General features: G+C 37.0%; 2 protein-coding genes across 2 annotated transcripts; one reads left to right on the forward strand and one right to left on the reverse strand.

The window, feature by feature from the left end:
- Window positions 1-16: 16 nt before the first annotated feature.
- Window positions 17-16,921, reverse strand: LOC110726934 (uncharacterized protein sll0005-like). Its single transcript, XM_021906478.1, has 12 exons — window positions 16,396-16,921; window positions 15,776-15,946; window positions 15,078-15,221; window positions 13,885-13,990; window positions 13,604-13,752; window positions 10,933-11,058; window positions 10,299-10,442; window positions 9,044-9,131; window positions 7,572-7,945; window positions 5,980-6,300; window positions 3,643-3,864; window positions 17-584 (listed from the first exon to the last, which is right to left on the reverse strand). The coding sequence occupies exons 1-12, from the start codon at window positions 16,717-16,719 to the stop codon at window positions 450-452; spliced, it is 2,304 nt and encodes a 767-aa protein (XP_021762170.1). The 5' UTR covers window positions 16,720-16,921; the 3' UTR covers window positions 17-449.
- A 338-nt stretch (window positions 16,922-17,259) lies between these two features.
- On the forward strand, window positions 17,260-25,814 carry LOC110726958 (protein ACTIVITY OF BC1 COMPLEX KINASE 3, chloroplastic-like). Its single transcript, XM_021906500.1, has 9 exons — window positions 17,260-17,277; window positions 17,330-17,578; window positions 17,665-17,892; window positions 18,151-18,486; window positions 18,823-19,378; window positions 19,552-19,738; window positions 19,821-20,190; window positions 20,555-20,706; window positions 25,522-25,814. The coding sequence occupies exons 1-8, from the start codon at window positions 17,260-17,262 to the stop codon at window positions 20,681-20,683; spliced, it is 2,073 nt and encodes a 690-aa protein (XP_021762192.1). The 3' UTR covers window positions 20,684-20,706; window positions 25,522-25,814.
- Window positions 25,815-26,566: the final 752 nt, after the last annotated feature.

A 26,566-nucleotide genomic window follows, 5' to 3' on the forward strand; every position in this document is an offset into this window, starting at 1 on the left:
CACTTTATAGGTCAGATTGCTATAAAGGACACTATGGCATTAATAACAGTATAACACTATAAACAACTGAGACTGCAATAGAAAAAAGACAAAGCATGGCAAATAATGAATGCTTTCATCTTCATCCCTCCTCCCAAAATTCCTGATAGACTCCATATTACAATTCATTGATATATATTTCAAAAAATAAATTAGAGTAACTTTTGGGGACTTATATCTCACTGAATTTTGTGGGAAGGTTAATGACAAAAAAATAAACATGTATACTCAACTACTGCTCCATTGCTCATTAGTTTTCACCTGGTCTCACTGAAATTATTCTGTCAGTGCATAATATAAGTGTGGCAGAAGATATAATGTACTCAGTTGATGAATCCTATCAGAGCATAAGGCCAGGCAGTATGTGAGACTGTACACTTTGCTTCAACGTACTGTGAACCTGTGACTACTTACATCAATGTATCACGAATCAAACGTGCTGCCACTCTTGAACCCAGCCGACTAATGACTTCAGGCAACACTTTAGCAGACAAGCCTGGCAACAGTGGAAGGAGCTCCCTCATGGCCTGATCAGCATTTATGGCCTGTCAACATTAACAAAGGAAATAGTATGACACTTCTTGCTCAATTGAAGGTACTCACAAAGTCACAAGAGCAATCAGCTTCCATTTCTCAGCAACATAGGCATGTAAAAGCAAAGCCAAACTCATTAGCCATGAAAACAAATTTTCTTCAGTGATAGGAGTCGTAGGACTAAAATAGCATAGCAATTAGCTTCTAAACATTAATAAGGAAATATATCCTTGCAGATCACAAATCAAGTGGAACAAATGTCAGATAGAAACTAGATATCCAAATTAAGTCGCAAATTTAGTGATGTCAGACCCTAATTAGTCAGATGCCTTTATGTTCCACTTCTACTCACATAAACAAATGATTGGCTGATAGCCTGATAGAATAAGAAGTGTATTTAAGTATGTACAATTGGACATTGGTGTGATCTTTTCAACTAGCTCTGATCTTCTCTCTATACCTCTCTCTCGATAAGAGAAACTTAAAAGCCATATTCAAAAAGACCCAAAGAGCTCTCTTAATCCTAAAAAAAGATTCAAGAGCTAGTTACACTTGCTAAGCATATAACTACATAAAAATTAGAGGGATACCTTGCAAAAGGCTAGGATACCTTGCAAAAGCTGATCAATAATATCAAAGTATATTGTCTAGTGCTTCGATTTTAGTGGTTCTTAGGAAAGAGTCATTTTCATGATGGAGAGCCACCCAAGAGCTAGTAAAAAGCCCCATTGTTGGCATAGAAATATTTTTAATTCTCTCTCCTCTAAAAGTCCATTGGAGAATTAGTTTAAGAACCCCAATGTACATGCTCTTACTCTCTCCGTTTACTTCTTGTGTTTGCATTAAGCACATTTCCCAATGCAATATTGTAATATTTTACAATCAATCAAAGCCTAAATTCCATAAGTGGGGTCAGTTACATGAACCAAAAGTAATTATTCCTTGTAGTCATCGACAAAATCTTCCTCCTCCATCCCTTACGATCAAATACCTCATCCTCATGCAAATCCAAATACTTCATATCCTTCCTAACTCCTTCCAACCAAGTCATTTATGGTAACTAAACATCGGTGATCTCACATATTTATGCTAACTAAACATCGATGATCTCACATAATGTTTTGAATTATATATTATCTGATAATGTTTTAGATTCTATGAATAGGACAAACAAAAGAAAATGAGAGGGAGTATTTTACACTTCTAAAAAAGTAAAACCCCAGAATTTCTCAACTTCATCTCCTACCCCCACCAGCCGCGTACCATAGTCTAAACATAAAGTTTCGTCCAAGGTTGTCCCCACATTGGATTGGTGAGGGAAGTAGGATCAAATCGCTAAAATCGGATCGTAGAATCATAAGATCCTAAAAGGAGTAGTAAAAAGGTTGCTACATATCTAATTACACATTTTTTAAGCTATAAAAATGCTAAAATTTATAGTTTAAGTAGTTGTATAGTAATTTTCTAGGCTTAGAGAAAAGGCTGATTACTTTAGGCTCATTTTAATAAGTAAAAAGTATGATCGGACGATCCTAACCGATTCTACCCGGTGCAAACCGATCTCACACGATTCTGTCCGATCTTGTACAATTTAATAATAATCCAAGTAAAAAAAAGGATCATTTGATCCTATAGCGATTGTGTTAAAGGACTCATTCAACCAAAAACTTAAGCTGATGATTGAGGCTCAAGAATATGTTTTATACCCTATCACGCCCCTCACACGAGAGCCTGTTGGGCTTGAAGTGTGGATGCAACATGGGCCCTCCGCATACCCAGCGTTTAATATTCCACTTGAAAGTGGGGGTGGATAAGATTTGAACTCGTGACCTTTGAGTCACGCTGGCTCCGAGGGTCCAGGAATATGTTTTATACTCTATAAGATTGCTATGCGATTCTGCATCTAATCATTTGCCCAAATTGGATCGTAGGATCGCACTACGATTCGGATTGCGATTCTAACAACAATGGTTTAATCCTCCCCCCCCCCCCCCTTTATTCTTTCATTTTTCATGAGGCTCTCCTACCTTCACTAAATAGCAAAAACATTGATTATTGATAAATGTTTGGTGGCTTGAGGTGAGGTATTAGCTCCTATAACATATACTTCCTCTTTTTTAAAACACTTGCAACTAAGTGGGTTGACACATATTAAGAGGATATTTAATGTTCAAAGAACATCTAGACCACTCAATTAAAAAAAAATATTTGAAGAGCATTAGACCACTCAATTAAAAGAAAAAGAAAATGTTTGAAGAGCATCTAGACCAATCAATTAACAACTCTTCTACCCCTACCTTTCTCTCTACCATGAACACCAGGAGCCCAATCATACCAATTTTCCCATAACCAACAGTTGGGGCTAGTGCTCTTCATTGCTGGTGTGGGACGGTGGTGTTGCTATTGTTTGAAGTTTAGTGGCAGTTCATGTGGGATGAGGCTAGTGGTTCCATGGCGGTCTTTGTGTTATCGTGGGTGAGAACTCAAAAGTAGAGGTGTCAAAACCACACCCGACCCGATTCGAAATCGATCCGAAAAAATATCCGATTCAAATTTTGACTCACGTGGACACAATAATTTAGCATGACTTAAGTTTAAAAATACATCCGACTTGACTTCACCGAACCCGATCCGGATGGGAAATGGTGAACAATTATTAAATCTAGATGGTTGAATAAGGTCAACATCGCAAGTCTTCCTTTTATTTTTTTTTGGGGTTGAACCTTATAGAGCATGGTTGAAGTATTGTGACATCCATGTTTTAGGAAAGTGTTAGAATTTTGAAACAGAGGGAGTAAATGGGCACACAATTGACACTTTGCATATCAAAGACCAATTTCAACATTATAATTACAATAGTAACCATAACCAAACAAGTAGTTACAGAGGTAAATATATCAAACCATCAAGGGACTTCATCAAGAGAACACCACATCAAGGATTTCCTTAGCAGATAAAAATTTTCTTTTTTCCAATTATTCAACATAAATAGATAAAAGAAAATTTCTAATTAATAAGCATACGGTTAGGTAATAATAATTAGAGTGGAAGTTGAAAAGCATCCCATACCTCATTTGATTTTCTTGTCAATGAACTTCCAGCTATAAGAAACTCAACTACTCTTTGGACATTGTTTAGAATGATTTTGTCCTCCTCATTGATAGTGGGTAGAAGTGATACAGGTTTAATGGGCCCAAAGGCAGGAAATATACTGATTACAGGAGCAATACCAAGGGAAGATGTAATTTTTACCAGCTGCTCCCTTGTCACTGCATCGATGCCTTTTACAATCTGGATAACAGTCAAAGAAAAATAGGAAGCATATACAACAATTAGACATTTGAAATATCAGAGTAAGATGCAAGAATCCTGTAAATCACAATCCAGTTGAAAATCCATATTTGTGCCCACACTTGCTATGCCATACTCCAATAAAACATTTTCTTGATATTCAGAAGCGAAATTCATATTGCACTTGAGGCTACTATAAATAAGAAATTGACATGTCACGATTAAAAAACACGTAACTAAACAATTTACCACTCTTGATGGGGATGAGGACATGATAAATCATTGCCTTTAAGTTTAAAATTGATAGTCCCGAAGAGAATGGGAGAAGAATTGAATGCCTAAAATAATTTTACAGAAGAAACAAATCAATAGAAATGATGAATTCAGTTGGTTGCAATTGCATGATGCCATCAAGCAAATCCTTTCAAATCTTGTTTGACCCAAAGAATTTCTATAAAAAGATATGGTCCTTCTTGGTTCTAGGATCAGGTTTTTATCCATATTGCTTTCCTTGTATTTTAAGTGGTTTGGGAGAAGTGGGGAGGGGGTGAGCGATTGAGCAAATTAGGTGACACCGGCGTTGCTTGCATAGGTGTGTCAATCTCTTTCATAGTGAAATTAAATATTACTAGTATCCCTATTTATTAATTTCTTCATCCTATACTGATTGCCATATGATTTGGCATAATCATCTTGGAAATGAATACAACACAGATATCTAAGATTCTTATAGAAAAATCTTTAAAAAATTTACAGAAAGTCTTACTTGATATTCAAATTGGGCAACAAACGATAAATAAGGCAGGTAGTTTTTGTGATGAAGAGAGATTATCATATTGTGCAGGCAATAATTAATTTGGGTTTCATCCATGGCTTACAGCCTACACAACAGTGAAAAGGAGGCATAAAAGAAGTACTCCCCCTACAAGATTCAGTCCTATTGCAACAAATTTTATAAAGTGACTACTTGCTGCCCAAGGAAGCACTCCCTCTGTCCCTATTTAGTTGAGACACTTTACTTATAAAACCATCCGTAATTAGTTTACACTTTTTTTTTCTTTCCATAAATGACATGGAGCCAAATATTTTTTTTAAAAAAAAAAATATTATTCCTTTCACCTTTTTACACACTACCGATCTCTGTCCCTTATTGATGTGTCCGTTTCTAATATTTCACGGGAATCAAGGAATTGAGAGTTTCTTGAATTGACAATAATGAGAAGTACAGAAAATAGAATCGGTGCATGTGTGTGGGTGTACTTTATTGCTTCAATTAAAAAAAAAAAATCAAACTTTTTAATGGCATGCCATTGTCAACTTTATTGATTAGGTGTACTTTATTGCATTTTTCAACAAAAAGAAAAAAGAAGGGAGAGATTGGGGAATAATAGTGAGAAATGAGGGTTTTATGGTCCAAAAGTAAAATCTATAAATGGAATGAAATAGAAACAGACACATCATTTTAGGACTCCTTTTAAGGAAACAAGCACATCTTTAAGGGACGGAGGTAGTGCTTATAAAATAATACCCCACTACTTAATAACTATAATATAAAATTAATAAATAATAATAAATAAATAAAAAAAACCAAAACAACTATTACACAATAAAATAAGAAATCAATTAAATTGGCCTAAACTGTGTTCCGGTCAAAGTTTGTCAACTAAATAGGGATACATGGAGTATTACAAATAAATTGCAGCAACTAGAATTTCATGCTTGCCAAGGCACAATTTTGATCATAAATATCTTTAATTGTCTATTAATTTAGATGATTAAAAGTTGATAATTTGATATCACAACTCAACCTATTGCAATCTTTTTCTGGAACGGATGATTTTTGTCCCTAATTCCTATGGCCAATCCACCAACTCCCAAAAGATAAAAAGAAGGGGTATTGATGACTAGGGTAGAGCAATGAATGTCTATCCACTAAGTTTATACAAGAATGTGCTTTTACATTGCATTTCCAGCATAAAATTAAGTTTTACCACATTATTAAAACCTTTTATTACACATGTACATGCCTTATTGGATTGAGGAACAACACCTATAAAGCATTTAAATCAACAAAGCTATCCAATAATTAATAGTAAATTAATAGATAAGATATACCTCATCCAGAAGAAATTCCCGGAAAAAGTTTCCTTTGTCAGATAACAAAAATGACAAAGCTGCTCTTGTCTGAATCTGCTGATTCGTTGATGAATTTATTGAGAAACCAGCAAAATCATTATTCTGTTCACTCTGGAGAATCCCAAGTTCTGCCATTCTACCATTCAAATCCTCTCCTCCTCCACTTTTAGCTGCCACAATGAAATTTTCAAAAGCTTGCATCACATCGATAAATCTCTCAGCATCAAAAACTCCAGATCTTCCATATATGGTATATCGAAGAGCTTTCCTTAAACGTGAGGAATCATCAGTTAAGAGCCTCTGGAAATATATAAAAAGAATGAATAACAAACTACTAGCACTGCAAAGGTGAGAAAGAAATGAAAACAACCCAAAAGTGTAATTCACAAAATCAATTTGTTCAGTAACAGTTTTACCAGCCTAGATAGTAGGGAGGTAGGATAAGGGTGCAGATCTACTTGATCATCATCAAATTAAATTGTACCCCAAAGGTGAAATTTACTCCCCCCGTCACTTTAAATTTCCTCGTACACTATTTTCGGGTGTCCCTTTGATTTTTCCCCATACCTCTTTGGTATGATTTTCCCACTTGCCCTCTCTCCTCATGTGCACAACTTAGCCAACCCACGTGCACAACCTTGCCCAAGCTATAAAGTGAAAGTTGGGTAAGGGGCAATCTTTGGGGGACAGGGAGTCAGGACAACCCCACACAAGTCAACCTGGCCTAGACTAATGAGCCAGACACTAAGAGAATGAAGGGGGACGGTAAGGGATCCCCATCCTTAAAGTGCCCATAATGGCCATTGAACCCCCAACCTCAAGGTTGGAAGTTCCAATTACACTTTCAACCTTACCACCCCAAAGCTGCCAACATGAACCCCTTGCCACACAACAACCCACAACTGAATGCTAAAGCCCACTTGGGGACTAAGAATATATGAATCAAGAGACATAATTCCCAGTGACTTCCCAATGGCTAGAATGTTAATAACTTGCGTGAATCTAAGAAACTCCAATCAATTGGCTAAGATAATTAACAGTGCAGCTATAGTAGATTTTTAAATTTTAACATCTATGACTATAATTTGAAATCCTCTCATAAAATTTGAGAAACAAATATCATGCATCTCGACAACAAGTGAGGAAGTAATTAAATTGGAATACAAGCTGTACAACACCAGAAAAAAAGGGTGGCGGGTAATTGTATCATGCGTCTACATGACTTCATGTACTGCAAATTCACAATATCAATCTCGTGAGATAGTATGTTTAGCCGCATGGCCCGCATATATAGAATTCAATTGGGAGTCCAAATATTGTTCTAAAAAAGTAGGGGCAAGTCAGGAACAACATTAAAGGATAAAAATTAACATGGTAACAAATCTAATTATTCTGCAGTCAGCCAGCTGTGGATTGTATTGCAGCCATTTCATGAACCATAGAGTTAAAGTAGCTAATATAACTGGTAGAATAACCTTAAAAATAAAGTTATGCAAGCTACTTGCAGAAGATCAATAAAAAAGAAGTCATTTTCATTTTCACTGAAAAATTCCCCAGCATAAAGCAGGTACCTGCGCAATATATGGATAGGCTTCATCCACAATAGCAAATTCAGGATTTCCGACCAAAGCTATGCCTTCTAACACCCCTATTGCTCGAATTATTAAAGCAAAATAAGGGGGTATACGGAATGGATAATCAAAAGTTATCTGTGCTAGATCTGATGCAAGCTCTTGAAAGTTGATGTTCTTTGCTCCCCCTCCTTCAAGTGCTTGGTCAAAAACTTTTGTGAGAACAGGTAAAATGGGGTCCAAATTAACCCCCTCCGGTATAAAATCCAATTTGACAAAATCTTTGACTATAGCTTCATAATCTCTATGAATTAGGTGAGCAATTGCTTCAATCATCCCATACTTTTGATCATCAGTTAATTTTGTAACCAAGCCTGTTGGAGCAGAATTTTACCTCAAAAGATTCAGTACTCCAGAATAAAAGAAAGCATAATGTTCTTAAACAGTAAATAGCCTATTCATAAAATGGTAAAGCAAAAGCTGTAACATTGGTGCGTGTCTGTTATCCACCTTATTGTAAATGGGAAGATTATGTGACTGCACTTTATCTAGATTAATATTCTTAATCCAACGTATTCTATTTTGATCCTTGGGGAAGTCAAGGATCAGGAAAAATTCAAGGTCTTTGCACAAGAATATGAAGAGACTCAAGCCTACAAAGAAGAACATAACTAAGATTGCAGATCCAGTATTATTTTCCTTTCATGGTCCTCTGGATAATGAGTTTCTCATAGGCACTCAGTTGGTTCTTCTGAGATATAGTGAAACTAAAGCAATATTAATTAATTCAATCCTGTGCACAATGCAACTATTCTTTTATTTGAAAAACTTGGTCAATTTTAATAAAATGGGTGCCGTTCTCCTTTATTTTTTTGGGTCAAAAATACATCGGCTTCTGATATAATAAGAACATGAGCCAAGCCTTTTGGGGAACAACTTATATTTTAATCTCAAGCGATTTTGCTGTAATCCTAGACAAGGGTAGGATACATTACAATCTGGTGTTTCACATGGTATGATATAGGACAAGAATCTTAAAGGTCAGTGCTTATAGGTGTCAAGGGATCAAATTTCTTTTCTGAAGCTGCAGTAGGACTAGTAAAGCACTGCATTCTCGATATTTGGGGGTGGGGGAATGAATTTTAATTTGTAATATTAAAAATTCAAATTGTTTGAGAATTCCAGGGAGTGTGTGTGTGTGTAGGGGGGGGGGGGGGAGGGTCTGAAGGGCGATGAACTGTAATTTTTCTTTTTTTTTGAGGGTCTGAAGGGCGATGAACAGTAATTAATAACTAATATATTCAAATTCCTCTGGTATTGTGGTTGCTGTTACTTGCTCATCTATTTATTTATTTATTTATTCATTTTTCTAAACAAAAAATTTCCCCTTATAAAATTATGGCCATACAAATGCATATGAGAATGTAACATACAACCTTAAATGTCACATGCCACATAAATTAAAATATTACCAAAATCAAGTATCGCCAACTTCCCATCAGGAGTTCGGATTAGATTTCCTGGGTGCGGATCAGCATGGAAAAAACCAGTATCAAGCAACTGCATACAATTTTACCAAAAAGATCATTCTCTGTAAATATCTGGGAATGGGAAGAGAGAGGAAGAGAGGTTAAGCTTTTAGCTACATCTAATACGATCGTTAAAGACTACATGAGGCTCAACAAATTTTTTTGTAGCATAGGTGAAAAGCGCTAGTTTCATAATGATAGCAATTGAATCAAACCTCAGATTGTCCAACTTGAAAATCCGGGTATGGATCTCTCATTAGTTATTCATACAATTTTCCAGGATGCTTATTATGCTCTGACTCATATATGCGACCACAAAAGTGCACTACTCAATTATGGGCTCAGAAGTCTGACATGGAAGAATTAGTAACTTGAAAATTAAGGGCACAGTAAATAAGTAGTCCTTCAGTCAGATGAAGAAACATAAACTATCTAAGGAATAGTGACAATCCAAGTATCCAAAGCAATGCAGTCATACCATACTGTGGGAAGTACAACTTCCTAGAAAGTTGCATATATGTCAAACAAACAACTCTCCGCTTTTTAATTTCACAGGAAGTTGTAATACTAGTTTTCCAGCACTTCTCAATGTCAACCAAAGGAGCAGATGACCCCCAGGTATCCAAATAAGAATACACTCTATATGTATTTTTTTTTATTTGTTGCGACTCCTCTTGTCCCTATTTAGTTGACACAATTTATTTCTATTAATGGCATGAACCCACTCACATTTTATTATTTCTCTCACCTCAATTTTTACCTATTATCCATTAACTATAATAAAATAATACCTTACTACTCACTAAATATAATAAAATGTATTTCACTACCAACCATCACACAATAAAATAAAAAGTCAATTAAATTTACCTACAACTTTGTGTCTATCATGTGTGTTGACCTAATAGGGACAGAGTGGATATACTTTTAATTTTTAAATATCCGCCAACTAATTTTTTTTAGCAAAATATTATTTCATTTATCAGCTATACATGGCCCTTAAACAAAATTTATCAAACTATCAGACACAGTAACCAATTATCCAAAGCATTTCCAGAGATAAAAGGGGAACATATCTAAGAACATAGGATATAAACTGATATACCATGTTTATCAGCTAATATATGTGCAGAATAAATGATTCAAAAATTACTTTATCATTTAATAGATGAATGATGATCCATTATGCATTTTATACCTGCTTCAGATAGCATATAACCCCAACATTAACCAGCTCACCAACATCACTCTCTGTGCTTTGCGATAGTTTTTCACCATCAATCCATTGAGTAGTAAGAACCTTTCTTGAAGTATACTTAGTGTAGGTTTTTGGTACAACCACCTGAAAGTGCCAGTATCAGCTAGGCAAAATAAAAAAAAAAATACGCAAAATAGAGAAAAAATCAAAAATAAAGATGAAATGTACAACTGGACAGTAAGAGATGCTCATGGAAGATGTAGGCACACAAACATATGCTCTAAGTAAACCCAAGAAGGATGACATTTGACTTGCTGAAGAGTGGGAAATGATTACATAGGCAATTTGGTGGTTAGCTTGGAAAAAAAAAAAAACCATAATGGAATACTGAGGGCATAACCCTCGTGGGTCAAGGTTTCAAGTTCCCTTTTGTTTAGCTGGAGTTAAGTATTAGATTCTGGGTGATACAATTCTTAATTTCTTAGATAGTATGCTTCATGATAGCTTGAAAGCATGAGTTTTTTTTGGTTCACAGCCCCTCTTTTGTACATGGGTGACACCACCTTCAAGGCTTTATAATACATCTATAGATTACTTATTATATAATATTAAAAAAGCAGGAGAGAGTAATAACCTGTGGAAGGTCCTTTCGCATCATTTCTGCAAATATTGTACCATTTTCACCCTCATTTACATAATCAAGCTCTTCAAAGAAACGTGCTGCCCATTCATCGACCAAGCCAACCACATCAACCGAGATCTGCGGACATGTATGAAAAGGAAGAGGTTGACGCCAGATGAAAAATTTAATGAACTTAATAAAGGTCCTCGTCACAGACCAGGAAAGCAGGTCACATTGAGCATTGTCAAACATAATTTCTCAGTAAAGAGGCATTAAACACAATATGTAATGCAGTTTATGGAGCATGGACATTACATAAGTATTGACTTCTTTATTGATTTTCTACAAAAAAAATAAATAAATAAAAAAAAAAAGACTGCACATCTAGTCTTTATTTATAACTTGCATCCAGGAGCAAGGTGTGTCAATGCACCTCTCCCTACCTAGGTGCAATGCATTGTGAGAGGTAAAGACCCTGAGGAGGGAGATCTGAAGTTTACAGAATACCAAAAAATTATCAAATTAACTTGCATCTGGTCTTCAATAGACAAATCCGTACACATGCTCTCTATAACTACAACAACATCAAAGCCTTAGTCCCAACACCCAAAGTGATTTGGGGTCGGCTAACAGAATCGTCATTAGGAACTGTCCGAAAAGGAACAGGGGCATAGCAAGATTATAAAAAAAAATAAAAATAAAAATAAAAATAAAAAGTGCGTAAAGCAAGGAGTATACAAATTAATTTAAGAGAGTTTTAAAAGAGAGATAAGGAGATAAAAAGGAGAGGGAAAACATGTGAGTCAAAAAAAAAAACCATAAAGGATTGAGAAAATTTTAGTAAAGTTTGCAAAACATGAGTTGGGTAAAAGTAAACACATGCTCACTATTAATTGCATGAATTTACTTGATTTTATTGTCAATATTAATTATTAGAAGCCCAATTTGCGTTTGGTAAGCAATAGGCAAATTGATTCTGGTGGTTCGACACCATATCAACAGTTGGTCGTTGCCGATCAAGGAATTCCAGGTTTGTGATTCGAAAATATGACATTGAAGCAAATACGGGAAGAAGAGCTTGAAGTGTGCGCACAGACTGCATGAAGAGGCCCTATAAAAAGAGAATTGTCCTGAGAAAGTACATCCTATATCCAGAGGCTGTGTATGATTTGTGAACTCAGAACAAAATGAAGAGATGACAATAAGGAGATTTATAATAAAAGGGTTATTACTCACTCTTAAACATAAAGTTGTAATGGTAACCTAATACGAGTATATTCTTACAATAGGGCTCCAACTACAAAGAACAGAAATCCTAGTAAAGGACTCCTGGTTCCAGTGATAGTGCGCAAACTTTCCTACTCCTAGCTACATGACTTTCACCTTTTTTAATTGTATCTTAGCAAGAGATGACATTTTCATTTGGACACTTCAGACTACCACAAAAAAAAAAAAAAAAAAATATAAAAAAAAATAAATAATAAATAAATAAATAAATAAAAGCAAATTTCTGAAAGCAGCTTTGCTCAACCCTTGGACCTAGAACTGCACAAATTATACAAAACCTATCCAAGGCCCAAAAACAAAAAACATAATTAGTATGTTAGTTCGAGGCCATGGTTCATGAGACAATCAACAGCTTGGAAAAGGGCAGTTTAGCCCAAAATATTATTTTGGAAAATTTGTCAAGAAGGAGACCTTTTATATTGGTCATTTTGTGAGAAAGGACCTTTTATAAAATAAAAAAAATAACAATACAAAAAAAAAAGTGGCTTTTGGGACCTTAAACAAAATTTTTTAGTTAACCAGGACCTTTACTCAGATATCAGCCATTGACCGCCACACTCCGGCGTAGATTATCACGTGCAAAGCACATGCCCTCATCAAAAACCTCGATTTTCTTCCTCTCTTCATCCTATCACCATTTAACCACCTTTTATCTTTTAATAGGAAAATTTGTCAAAAGGGACTTCATCTTACTCCCCACACCCTTTTAACTTGGTATCAAATCTTGGGTTGAGTTTTGATTTGGGCTAGTATAATGGACAACTCACATGTGAGAGGAAATGTTGAGCCCATGAACAAACCCACATGTGAGCGGAAGTGTTGTCCCACATTAAACACATGTAAAAAGTAAGGGTGACTAATTGGATGTGTATCCCACACTGAAGAAGAGAGAAAGTTGTGTCCAAAGGCCAAGGGGCTAATCCTCTCGTTGCCATATGGTTTTGGGATGGAACCCCCTTAGACTTATGAAGTGGACGTTCTCTCTCTTAGCTAACGGGTGCGGCCAAGCCCGTATATAACATTGTATCAGAGCAAGGCCCACGATTAGGACCTTTAATGGCTGTAATGTACTTTGGGCCAAATTGAATGGGTCCATGTGAGGGGGAGTGTGAAAATGCATTATGACACCATTGAAACATCACATGTGACCATATTATAAAAGAGACCTTACATATGAGGGGGAGTGTTGAGGCATAACCTTCCCAAACAATACATGTAAGTGTCCCACATTGATAAAAGATGAGAGTTTAACACTTAAGGCTAAGGGGTTACTCCTATTGCCATATGGTTTTGGGATGGAAACTCCTTGAACTTGTGAAGTAGACTCTCTCTCTCGGTGACGGGTGCGGACCAGGCAGTAATTAACAATATATGACCAGAATTTTGGAAACATTACCTGAGGGAATTTGCGAAGAACCAATCCCAAGTTACGAATGATGAACAGATCAACTGTTACAGTCTCCAGAACAAAAGGTCTCTGCACTTTGACAGCAACCAAATCCCCATTTTCTTTTAATCGACCTTTATAAACCTGTCCCAGAGATGCTGAAACAGAATGTGCAAGCACATAATAAGTTACCTTAACAGTGTAGTATATGGCACCTATTTTTTTGTGTCTCAAAAATAAACAAAAGCCACTTTTTTTTTTTCCAATAACCACTAAATTACTGTGCATACCAGCAGCAATTGGAGAGGATGAAAGCTCATCATAAATTTCAGGCCAAGGACTTCCAAGCTCCTCCTCTATTAGAGCCATTGCAACATCATCCGGGAACGATGGAACCTTATATATTGCCAAAGAGGAATTAAACTCATCATCAAACATATAAAAGGAAAAGGTAAGACCTGACAAGACAGGCATATCCATTGGTGATGCAGACAGTTAGAAATGTTTTTTAGATAAACCTTGGTAATATGTAGATGAAGCCCATGTGGGCTGTATAATACCTCAAAGCTGATTATACATCAATTATCTGATAAAAAATGATTTGTCTCCTCTTACTGCTATAATTACCAGGATTGTTGTTAGAATTGTTGTACAATGATATCTATTAAAAGCACTTTTACATATCATTGCCTACCTAGCCATTAGGAAGGATGGTTTTATATTTAACTAACCATCAATTTTATTTTATTTTTCATAGAAGGTGGCCATACTCACTTAGAGTAAGTGTTGAGATATATCTATAGAAAATACCCTAATCAAAAGCCACTAAAGTGCCCTTAACCCAAATCTCGATATAGCCCTTTCTTTTTCAAAGCCAGGCCCTTAAACTCATTATCATGCTACAAGTCGCACATTCATGTAGTTTGGTTGCCTCAATTTTTGGGATTTAAACAAAACAAAAAAAGAATTCATTAAAAAACCAGTGTGTGTGTGTGTATATATATATATATATATATATATATATATATATATATATATATATATATATATATATATATATATATAGTTCCGGCTACTAAAGAAAATACCATGTTTGTATGGTGGAAAATGGAGGGGAAAACAGTGAAAATCATTTTTCACTTATTTGAATATGAAACGAGGAAAGAAAAGGTAGGGCATTGGAGGGATCCATTTTCCTTTCCCTTTTAATAAACTAAACCCCTCTACTATTGGAAGGAATAGGAAGATAGATGAAAATTTACTCATCACGTAATATGAATGCTCTTTTAGACAAGCAGGATGAGAAAAATAATGTAAATGCTAACCTTAGCTCGAGAATGAAAGATCGCGACATATAGAAGGTAAGAAACTACAATGATCCAAGTAATTTAAGCTTAGGCTAATTTGCTCAAGGAGACAGACAATTGCCAACATTTCCAGCCATAGCAATTAGCAAAACATACTAAAACAAACCTAACATTACCTTGTCACATAGTTTTTGGAGTTCAGTCATTGCAGATGGTGACAGTATATCTGGTCTAATGCTAAGAGCTTGCCCCAGTTTGATGTATGCAGGTCCCAAAGAGGTCACAATCTCCCTTAATTCAATTGCTCGTGCAACTTCATTCTGATAAAGTGGGGGAAGTAAAGTTGGTAAACATTAGAGTCATTGAAATCAAACCAGTAGTAAAAATTGAAAATTAAGCATGAAAAATCATGATGGAGAATTTTTTTAGGAATAAAGAACTGTTTAATCTTCAGCAGAGAAGAAGCAGTTCAATCCTACTCCAAAGCATTGATCCACAGCTTCTAGTAACACATTTTAAAAAGCGTATGTCACCCAAAATAAGATAGGAAAAAAAGTACATAGACAAATGACACCACATGTTTAGCACTAAATGTTTAGGCTGTAGGTTTTGAATTCAATGGTTTCTGGCATATAAACAAAACATGTAAAGATTGTGATCATAAGAATGAAAGAATTGAAAAGCAGCATGATTTACACAGAAATTTAATCATAACAAGCAGCAGAAAACATATCATCACTCCCCATTTATGCAAGATAGCTTAAGTGCAAAATATATATTGCCTCCTTGCATGGATGGGTAACACCATATTGTTATCCTTAATATATTTATTATCATTATTCTATAAAATTCGAGAATGAAAAGATCATAATACCTCCTTGACTTTCTTATTGATCACATCCCATCCAAGACGAGAAAGAAAACCTCCTGCAACAGAAAGCAATTGCACAACACGTGTTGCAACAGCACGTGGCCGCTTGCCCCAATATGAGGATATGCTTGCCGGATCATATACCAATGGAAGGAACTCGCTGCTTTCATCAACCTAGACAATAGCACGCATGTACTGATTGGCAATTCTCTCTTCCAATAACAATTAAATATACCCTCACTAACTAAGCTTTATATTATTAAAAATTGACACCCTATATATTTTCCTAAATGTTTGTGCAATGCCTAGTATTGTGATTAATCCGAAACGGAAGGTGTACTTGATATTGATTTCATAATTGCTGAGAGGGACTAATATCCCTACTATAAGCATTGGTTGTTTGTATAAGTAAATAGAGATGAAGTAAAAGCATTAGTTGGGTTTGTATAAAAAATAGAGATGGAAGTATGGGGCAATTGTTAAGAAACTAGTAAGTGAAGTTAATTGTATAAGTAAATAGAGATGGAAGTATGGGGCAATTGTTAAGAAATTAGTAAGTGAAGTTAAGAATGTGATCGGAAAAGGGCTAAAATGGATGAAGAAAGTAAAGGAAGAATGGAAACCTCAACCAAGCGGAGTTGGACATCATCGGCAGCAAATTGGGAGTCGGAGAGATTCTGTCCCCTGAGACCGCGCATAAGAATAGCCAAATCTTCATTCTCTTCCATGCGAGCTCTGACACGCTTGATATCGGCAGACATCTCTCCGACACTGACACTCCTACTTCTGCGGGCGAAAGAGGCGTAATCATCGGAACTGGAACCAACGTCTTTCCGAGGGCCGGGAGGAGGAGCAGTAGCAGTGGCGCGAATTGTGAAATTGCGGCGGTTGAAGGTGGTATTCCTGAATTCAGTAAAATATGCAACAGCTGGTGAAGCCAACGCCATTGCAGCAGTAGAACAAGTAGTACTCTAGTTTGTAATACTGACTCCTCTCCTAAAATAAAGAGTACTCCCAACCAAACTGAAATTAAAGCCTTAAACGTTCCACCAAGGCAACCCAGCTTTGCGGACACAAATGCTTACACATTTGAGATGGTCCTTATTTTTATTAATAACCGGCCACGTGTCTTATTTGTAATCAATAACCGGATGGATGGTTATATCAGATTTTCTCTCTCTAACAACAGAACCCAACCTCACATCCTTCTGCCGGCTTTCCGATTTCCTAGCCGAGGTTAGTTAGTTATTTTAATAACCAATTTGATTTCATTTATCGGATTATCTATAATTATTTATTGACTTTTTGTGCTATTATCAGTTGTAATTTGGAACAATCAATCCAGTACGAATTCATGATGGTGGAAGTGTTTTAAAAATAATAATATCTAGGTTTTCCATTGATGACAATCACAGGTATAATTGTCCCATCCATGGCATCGGGGATGTTGTCCTTGTCTCATCATCCCTTGAGTTCCAGTTATCAAAATGGAGTATCACTCGTCAGTATTCCTAGCCTCAACAACCCTCACAGCCACAGACGGAGGCGTAAGTCTAGACCATTAACGCTTTCGGCCTTGGTGGAGGCAGATGCCCGTACTTTTCCTTCTCAAGGGGGCCTAACATTACCAGAACCAATGATGCAGCACTATCACAATCACAAGATGCCTTCCTCACTTCTGACAGGAGGAAGAAGAATCTTGCTGATGATATGCAAGCTGAGGCAAGGGCCATGTCCAGAGCAGCCGCTGCTTCTGTCTACACTCCTCAGATGATTGCTTCTAAATATGGCTCACGCCCTATCAAGGTTGCTCCCATTATATCTCTTTATTTCTTGCTCATCTTTTTCCGATTATTTCCCTCACTCATCCCTCCCCATCTTTATTTTTGTAGGTCTTCCGTAGGACCTCTGATATTTTGTTCGGTTTGGGTTCCTTTGCTTTCAAGCTCTTGCTTGATAAATGGAATGGTCAGCTCAATCAAAACAAATCCTTAAGAGCTGTTCAGCTCCGCAAGATTTTTACCGCTCTCGGCCCTACTTTCGTCAAAATTGGCCAGGGTTTATCCACAAGGCCTGACTTGTGCCCACCTGAGTACCTTGAGGAACTCTCTCAGCTACAGGTTCGCTCTCCATTTTTTGCTGTCCAATGTCTTCATGCTCTTTCTTATAACTACTTGCTAATTACTTACTCCGCTTAACTTCAAAGGGTTATATTACTATTTACTAGGAGGATAATTATAGAAATTGCCTTACATCAGGGGTAACCAAATAACAAGTGCCTACTCAAATGTATTCTGAATTTATATTAGCTCTGCTTTTTCTCTTGTCTAGGTCTCATGTGAAGTAGGGAATTCTTATGATTGTGTGTGATTGATTAGGATGCTTTGCCTACGTTCCCAAATGCGGAGGCATTCTCATGCATTGAGAAGGAGCTGGAGTTTCCACTTGAGGACATATACTCGTCTATATCTCCGTATCCGATTGCAGCTGCTAGTTTGGGTCAGGTTTATAAAGCTCAATTGAAGTATTCTGGTCAGACGGTTGCTGTCAAGGTACAGAGGCCTGGGATTGAAGAGGCCATAGGGCTTGACTTCTACCTGATAAGAGGACTGGCCCTTTTTATAAATAAATATGTTGACTTTGTCACAAGTGATGTTGTTGCCCTAGTTGATGAATTTGCCCGAAGAGTTTATCAAGAGCTTAACTATGTACAGGCAAGGACTCCCTCTTCAATATTTATTTTGTCATTTTATTAACAGGATACTCTGAAAGGTAACAACAATCACCCGCCCTTGACCTGGATTAGCCAAGTCAAAGAGAGCAGCTTCCTTGCGGATGTCAGAGAGGCCTTTGCATTATCTGATGCCCAAGTGTTTATAGCAATAATTGCCAATTCTGTGGTAAATTTGGAAGCTATAATTTTCCCTTCAGTAAAGCTGCTCTGATGAAACTGGTCGTTTTGAAAGTTTTGGAACTTGAAATTCACCCCATATTTTCTTTTTATGATATTTTCTTTGGGTTTGGATGTTAATTTTGACAGGTATTTGCAGGAGGGTAAGAATGCGAGAAGATTTAAGAAATTATACGCTGACAAGGAAGATGTTTTTGTTCCTGATATCTTCTGGGATTACACCAGTGCCAAAGTTTTAACAATGGAGTGGGTTGATGGTGTCAAGTTAAATGAACAAATCACAATTGAGAGACAAGGGCTGAAGGTGTTGGATCTTGTTACCATTGGTATCCAGTGTAGCCTTAGACAATTACTTGAGTACGGATACTTTCATGCAGATCCACATCCTGGCAATCTTCTGGCAACTCCTGAGGGAAAGCTGGCATTCATTGACTTTGGAATGATGAGTGAAACCCCAGAACAAGCAAGGTTTGCAATTATTGGTCATGTTGTCCACATGGTTAATCGTGACTATGAAGCCATGGCTCAAGATTATTATGCTCTGGATTTTTTATCCCCTGATGTGGATGTTTCTCCAATTGTGCCTGTACTTCGAGATTTCTTTGATGATGCACTCAGTTCAACTGTTAGTGAACTGAACTTCAAAACGCTTGTAGATGGTCTAGGAGCCGTCTTTTATCAATATCCATTCAATGGTAACTTCTTATCTGATACAGTTTTTCCATAGACATGGCATCTTATTCCACTGTGATACATCCATAAGGGAAGAGAGTCTATGCAGGTCCTTAACCTGATAATTTGTGGGTTTAATATTTGCTTCAGATTGAAGCTGTTCTACATCTGATGTTATTCTTAATTAATGTGGCAGTTCCAGCATATTATGCATTGATACTGAGGTCGCTTACTGTGCTGGAAGGTTTAGCACTTTATGCAGATCCAAATTTTAAGGTTCTGGCTGCATCTTATCCATATTTTGCTAAGAGACTTCTTACTGATCCTAACCCATATCTGCGAGATGCTCTTATTGAGTTGCTGTTTAAGGATGGGAAATTCAGGTTACTCTGTCTTAATTATTGCTGAAACTGATTGCAGAAAACCCAAAGATGAAAGTTCTTATGTTATGGTGGTTGACTGCAGGTGGAATAGACTTGAAAATTTACTTGTTCAGGGGCGTAAAGACAGGGATTTTTCTGCAAAAGACGCTTTACAACCTGTTCTGAAGCTATTGTTGGGGCCAGATGGTGAAGAACTAAGGATTCTAGTTATAAAGGAAGCTGTGCGAGTTACTGAAGCAGTAATTCTGGGTTCTTTGATGGATACATACAGTTCTCTACCTGAATTCATGAGGACTCTAGTAACAAATGGTAGTTCGACAGGACCTTTCTTATTACTAAAGGAAGCTGAACAGCAAAGTATGTTGGAACTTCGAGGACAAGTGCTAAAGGTTTGGGGGCTTCTACAGTCTTCAAATAACTTTGAACCTTCCCTCCTACAACCTATATTACAGGTCTAAATAATTACGTTAACAACAGAAACTTTTAATTTCACGTATTTACATTTTTTATGCATGTGATTTGCCTTGGGGAAATGTTGATTTGTAAAAATAGAAGGCTATTACTTTTCTGGGTGGATCATATTAAGCTGTCTGAATCTGGGTGGATCATATTAAGCTGTCTGGACTGCTTGATTAATAAGTGTATATGATCCATGCATAAGCACTTTATTCATTTAACTCTGTGAACGAATACCAAAATTCATCAAAGGCTGGTATTCTTGTCTTGTTGACTTGTTGTCAATGTCTGTAGTTACTGTGCAGTTATTGTTGAATTTGATGATGTTCCATTGATAACTTGTAAAATTCATTTTTGCAGGTACTTCAACAAGGCGAAGCACGTGATCTTGGAGGCCGTGTTCTTGGTGGCATTGCTCAGCGTCTGGCAGCACGTTTTCTGCAGCAAGTCTTACAGGCCCCAACCTCAACTACAAGCCTTCAAGTATAGAAGAAAGCAACATATAACTGCAGGTAAAATGCTAGAACTTAAATTTTTCTTTTTTTGGAGCACTATAATCAATCTGATAAGTTCATAGACAATGTTTAAATTTGACAGAGAATAATTCAGTTCATACTAGATGACCTCACCTTTCAAAGTTTCAATCAAGGGCTTCAGATCTGAGTGAAATAGATAGGCTAGTCATTTTATGGATTTTTTAATGGACTCATTGAGACTCGATCAATTTGATAGAGTTATTAGTTTATTCTCAAGTTTCTTCATTTTTTACTACTCCCTCCATCCCATTTTACTTGCAATACTTTCTACATTTTTTCTACTTTACTTGCAAACTTCTATATCTATTTTAACATTTGAACTTAAACCATACCAATGCCCTTTAATGACCCAAAACCTATGCTTCTCAAATCCGGATACTCAAATTCGCACTGGTACACCATACATGTTCAAGTGCTCAACTTGGCTACAACAACAACAAAGCCTTAGTCCCAAAATGAGTTGCGGTCGGCTAACATGAATCATCATAAGGAATCGTACGATATAAAGAAAAGGACATAACAAAATCATCATTTAAAAAGTTTGAAAAAAGGTGAGTTAAGTGAGTAAACGAAAGAGCATTTAAGAAAAATTAAGGGAGTTTTAAAAGAGAACCAAGAATGAAATTCAAGAAAGTTTTAAAAAAGTGGTTAAAAAATTGAAGTAGAAAACATATAGGTTTGAGAAAACTTTAGCAAAGGAAATCAATACTGTTCATAAAACATTGGTGGGCGAAAAATAAAATTAAACCCAATAATAAATTTAGATAGTATATATAATCACGACACGTCGTTGACGTGAATTTTCTCCCTCCACACCGCCTTATCCAACATCGTATTCTCCTCAATCCCCAAAGCACTCATGTCACTCTCAATCACCCTCTTCCTAGTTTTCTTATGTCTTCCCCTACCTCTCGCTATCCCAACATTTTACAATTTTTCAAGCCTCCTTATCGGAGTGTCACTTGGTCTCCTTCTTACATGTACAAACTTTCTTAAGCGATTCTTCCTTATCTTGTACTCAATCAATGTAACCCCTACTTTCTTCCTTGTTATCTTAATCCTCAATCAATCCTTTTTGTATGACCACACATCCATCGCAACATACACATCTCCGCCACATTAATCTTATACACATGGTAGTGCTTTACGGTCCGACATTTTGTACCATATAACAAAGCAAGCCTTATTGTCATTCAGTAGAATTCCCCCTTTAATCTATGGGGTACGCCTAGATCACATAAAAAACCCATCGCACTCTTCCACTTCAACCAACTCGCTTTGATCCTATGAGCTACATCTCCATCCAATTCTCCATCCTTTTGAATAATTCACAACTTTGAACAATCTCCCAACACTGGTCCGCACACTTATGCTAGCTCCTTCATACATGTCCTTAGTGATGTCAATATATTTCCGCAAAACGTCTTTCCTTGTTAAAGCCCACCAAAAACTCTCCCTTGGTACCTTATCATAAGCCTTTTCCAAATCAATAAAAACCAAATGTAAATCCTTTTTCTTATCCCGATAGATCTCCATTAGCTGTCTCATTAGATGTGCTTCCACAGTTGATCTTCTAGCAATAAATCCAAATTGGTTTTCCGAGATCTTCACACTTCTCCTTAACCTTTGTTCTATCACTCGCTCCCAAAGTTTCATAGTATGACTCATTAGTTTGATCCCTGGATAGTTAACACAATCTTGGACATCACCTTTGTTCTTATACAAAGGTATCAAAGTACTTTTCCTCCACTAAAAAGGCATCTTACTACGTCCCCTAATCTTGTTGCAAAAAGTTGTCAACCATTCAATTCCTCTTTCTCCCAAACATCTCCAACCCGCTTTTTTCAATCCCATCTTTTTTAATGCCATTTTAACTTCTTCCTTTTGAATCCTCCGCATAAGCTCCGGATTAACCATATCATGAGGGACACTTGTATCACCAATATCTTGAGTTCGATCACCATTGAATAGACTATCAAAGTAAGACCTCCATTTATCCTTTATCTCCTTGTCTCCAACAAGAACTCTTTGCTCAATATCCTTCACACATTTGACCTTTCTAATATTTTGCATCTTCCGATCTCTAATACGAGCAAGCTTATAGATGTCTTTTTCTCCTTCCTTTGTATCCAAGCTTGCATAAAGGTCTCGGTTCACATTCGTTCTCGCATCCTGTACAACTTTCTTCGCTTCTTTATACTTCTCATAATTTTCATCACTCCTGCATTTCTCCTACATCTTATAGCAATCTCGTTTGTTCTTTATCGCTTGTTGCACTTCTTCATTCCACCAAGATGCTCGGTGGCATGCTTCCTTTGGATTTTCCTAGGATTTCTTTCGCCACTTCCTTTATGCTATGTTCCATTTTACTCCACATTGCATCTACATCCAAATCAGTGCTACCAGACCAAATTCGTACATCCTCCATCTTTCTTACAAATTTTTGTTGGTTCTCCCCTTGAAGTTTCCACTACTTGATCTTAGGCTCCACTTGTGGTCTCTGCGTCCTTGCATATCTACGACCTCGAAAATCAAGCACCACAAGTCTATATTGAATTACCGTACTCTCCCCCGGGATCACCTTACAATCAACGTAACTCTTCCTCTACGCATTCCTTACCATAAAGAAATCAATTCGTCTTGTATTGCCCCCACTCTTGTAGCTCACTAGGTGAGAGATCCTTTTTTCAAACCATGTGTTCATGATACTCAAGTCATATGCCAATGCAAAATCCAAAATATCATTTCCCACTTCATTCTTATCTCCATAACCAAAACCTCCATGAATACTTTTAGGGGTCGTTTGGTTCGCAAAGTGGAATCGGAATGGAATGGGGAAAGGGTATGGAGGAGAATGGAATGAAACCCTTGAAATTTAGGGTGTTGTTTGTTAAAAAAAAAAAAAAAACAAAGGGAATGATTCCATAGAACCACCACCACAGCACCACCATTTAGGGTATTTTTTGACTTTTTTTTCTGGAATTTGGTTGTTTGGAATTTCAGCGGCGACCAGCGAGGTCGGGGGAGGTGCAACGAGGTCGGGGGAGAGTCGGCGAAGGTGGAGCGAGGTCGGGGGAGAGCCGGCGAAAGTGGAGCGAGGTCGGGGGAGGTGCAGTGAGGTCGGGGGAGAGCCGGTGAAGGTGGAGCGAAGGTCGGTGAGAGCCGGCGAAGGTGGAGCGAAGGTCGGGGAGAGCCGGCGACCATCCGGCGAGGTGTGACTGCAGTGCGGCGAGGTTGGTGGGATGTGGGTACGGTGGTGGTTGGGGAAAGGGAATGGTAAAGGAAAGGGGGGGGGGTGGGGAATGGGGGTGGACTAATTTTGGGTAAACCCAAAAATAAAAAAGAGGAAAAGGAATGGAAGAATGTCGCTAACAAACGAAAACAAAGGGATTCATTCCCTTTCCCTTTGTTTAAACCCCCCAACCAAACGCCCCCTAAAGTCATCCCTCCTAATGCCCACATGTCCATTAAGATCGCCCCTAATGACCAATTTCTTAGTTGCACCACTTCTTTGAAGTCATCCCAAAATTCTTGTCTAATACAGGCATCCAAACTTACTTGTGGTGCATAAGCACTTATTATAGTTACGACCTCATCACCTATCACAATTCACAAGCTTAACACTCATAATACGATCACTCCTTTTAGACACCTCAACCACATTCCAATATATTTCTGATTAATGAGGATACCTACTCCATTCCTACCCTTATCCTTACCCAAGTACCAAATTTTATAACCCCTTCCTTTGCCTTGTGTCCAACCCACTCAGTTTCTTGTAGGCACATTATGTCAATTCTCCTCCTCTTCATAACCTCTACTAATTCAACCAACCTCCCGGTCAAAGAACCAACATTCCAAGTCCCAAAACGCATTCTACTACCCTTACTATTTCCATGGACTAGCTTCTTTACCCTTACCCGCATTCATTCGTCATGCGGGAACCCTTGTATACTTGACACCACTCCCGGGCGTCAAGATGGCGCGTCGCTTCAGGAAATCAGGGCGACGACCTAGCAACCATTACATATTTTTCACTACACCCGGGCCTATAAAGTGAGCAGGGACCGGTAGTGAATGCCACAAAGTGACACTCAAAGGCGGAGTTCAAGTGTTCAACTTGGCTATTTGGTGAAAATTATCCATGATTTTGTCCCAAAATGAAGTATCAGTATACCCATGTACCAAGCCTAAGCCCTAAATGGCAAAATCACTCTCAACATAATCATAATTTAACAATAAAAAAATAAAAAAAAAATAGATTTTTTTTCATAATAATTGTTTGAGAGTTATTTTAAAGACACCAAGGGGGTGTCACCCATATACAAAAGGAAGGCTAAGGACAAATAGGCCTAGACTTTGAGCTTTGTTGGAAAGTAGGTACTTTGGGGTTTAAGGTTTAGGTTATGAAGCAATTTTCCTACAATATTAAGGAACATCGTGTGCTTTATTAGCAAATAAAAAAGTAAAAGAATATATAGTTTAAAGAATATGTCAACTCCAAAGAACAAAAGTTTTCTTTTTTCATGTGCACCATCTAATTTTTCATAGTTTCTACCTCTCAATAACTTCAAAAAACAAATACATGATGAATCGGTAAAAATACTTTAAGTTCACTATAAAAAGATTAAATTTTACAGAAGACAAATTAATTTCAGCCAAAAGATTATCCAAGTTTGGTAAATATCAGGTGAAGGTAAAAGGGCATACTCTCCTTAGTCCTCACTGCTTGTAATAAAACAATTGTAGTCACCTTGTGCTGGTAGTTTGATACTGCTTTTGTTGCAACAGTATTACAAGAATTCACAAGCATTGTAAGCGGCAGTAAAGGCTGGATTACCATTGGCAGAAGACTGAGCATAGGGGGGTGTGTGTGTTCTCTTGTATTTACAGGTACTTGTAAATTTGTAAATTTGATGTCATGCAATGCAGGTAAAGAAAGGAGTACATGCTTATTGATTTACTTCTATATTTTAGGGTCATATGGATTAATGTTTTTGTACTTCGCTAAATTTTACAAGCTTCTGTATGCGGAAACATGCAATGAATATACATGCAAGTAGCAAATCTTCTATACCGCCTTACAAATTCTTTTTATTGTCACTCGATACAATGATTTGTGAAAATGGCTTGAAAAATTGGATCTGATGATACTGAAGAATGAGTAGAAATGGAGGGTGGAAGTAGTAGTATAGTTGGAGAAATTAAAGTGAGCAGCTCTCTCTCTTATTATTTGTGTTTTTTCCAAACTAGTTGGATCGTTGTCGGCCAACTTTTAAAGCAAGTAAAATTTAGAGTCCTTTCCCTAAATAATGCTGCCAAAAAATTCAATTCCACAAATACAGTCACTTTTTTTATAAATTCTCACAATACCATCCACGTCATCGGTTCAAGCATTTTTTTAATTTTTTACGCTTTTATGTGAAAATCGCTACTTGAAGTGGCAGTAAAAGAACGTTACGTTATTCTCTCTCACCTTCTCACTTTTGGCTTCCAGTAAAAAAAATAAAAATCCTCTCCGGCGACATTTGTTCTCAGCCTTCTCACACTGCTCAAACATGGAGATAAATTGTTCAACCCACCTGATTCCGCCATCGGAGCAGCTTGACGCCGGAGATTGTTGATGTTAAAATTAGGGATGGAGCTAGGGTTAGTATAGTTTATGCCCTAATTTCAATTCAATTGTTAATTTAGGCCTAATTTTGTTTCTATTTTTTCAATTCAATTGTTAATTTAGGCCTAATTTCGTTTATATTTTTTCAATTCACTTGTTAATTTATTCAATTTTAGTAATTATGCAATCCCAATCTAATCTTACTAAGTTTTAATTTTTTTT

The sequence above is a fragment of the Chenopodium quinoa genome, unplaced genomic scaffold (genome assembly GCF_001683475.1).
Source record: "Chenopodium quinoa cultivar QQ74 unplaced genomic scaffold, ASM168347v1, whole genome shotgun sequence".
Lineage (NCBI taxonomy): Eukaryota > Viridiplantae > Streptophyta > Magnoliopsida > Caryophyllales > Amaranthaceae > Chenopodium > Chenopodium quinoa.

Bases quoted from the DNA above. Each gene is read 5' to 3' on its own strand.
- LOC110726934 (XM_021906478.1), bottom strand. From the start codon at position 16,719: ATGGCGTTGGCTTCACCAGCTGTTGCATATTTTACTGAATTCAGGAAT. The intron at 13,753-13,884 runs GTATGCACAGTA...ATTCTGTTTCAG, and splicing joins ATCCTCTCCAATTGCTGCTG to CATCTCTGGGACAGGTTTAT. The intron at 7,946-9,043 runs GTAATATTTTAA...CTGCTCCAACAG, and splicing joins GTTGGCGATACTTGATTTTG to GCTTGGTTACAAAATTAACT.
- LOC110726958 (XM_021906500.1), top strand. The intron at 17,579-17,664 runs GTTGCTCCCATT...TTATTTTTGTAG, and splicing joins ATGGCTCACGCCCTATCAAG to GTCTTCCGTAGGACCTCTGA. The intron at 20,191-20,554 runs GTCTAAATAATT...TCATTTTTGCAG, and splicing joins TCCTACAACCTATATTACAG to GTACTTCAACAAGGCGAAGC.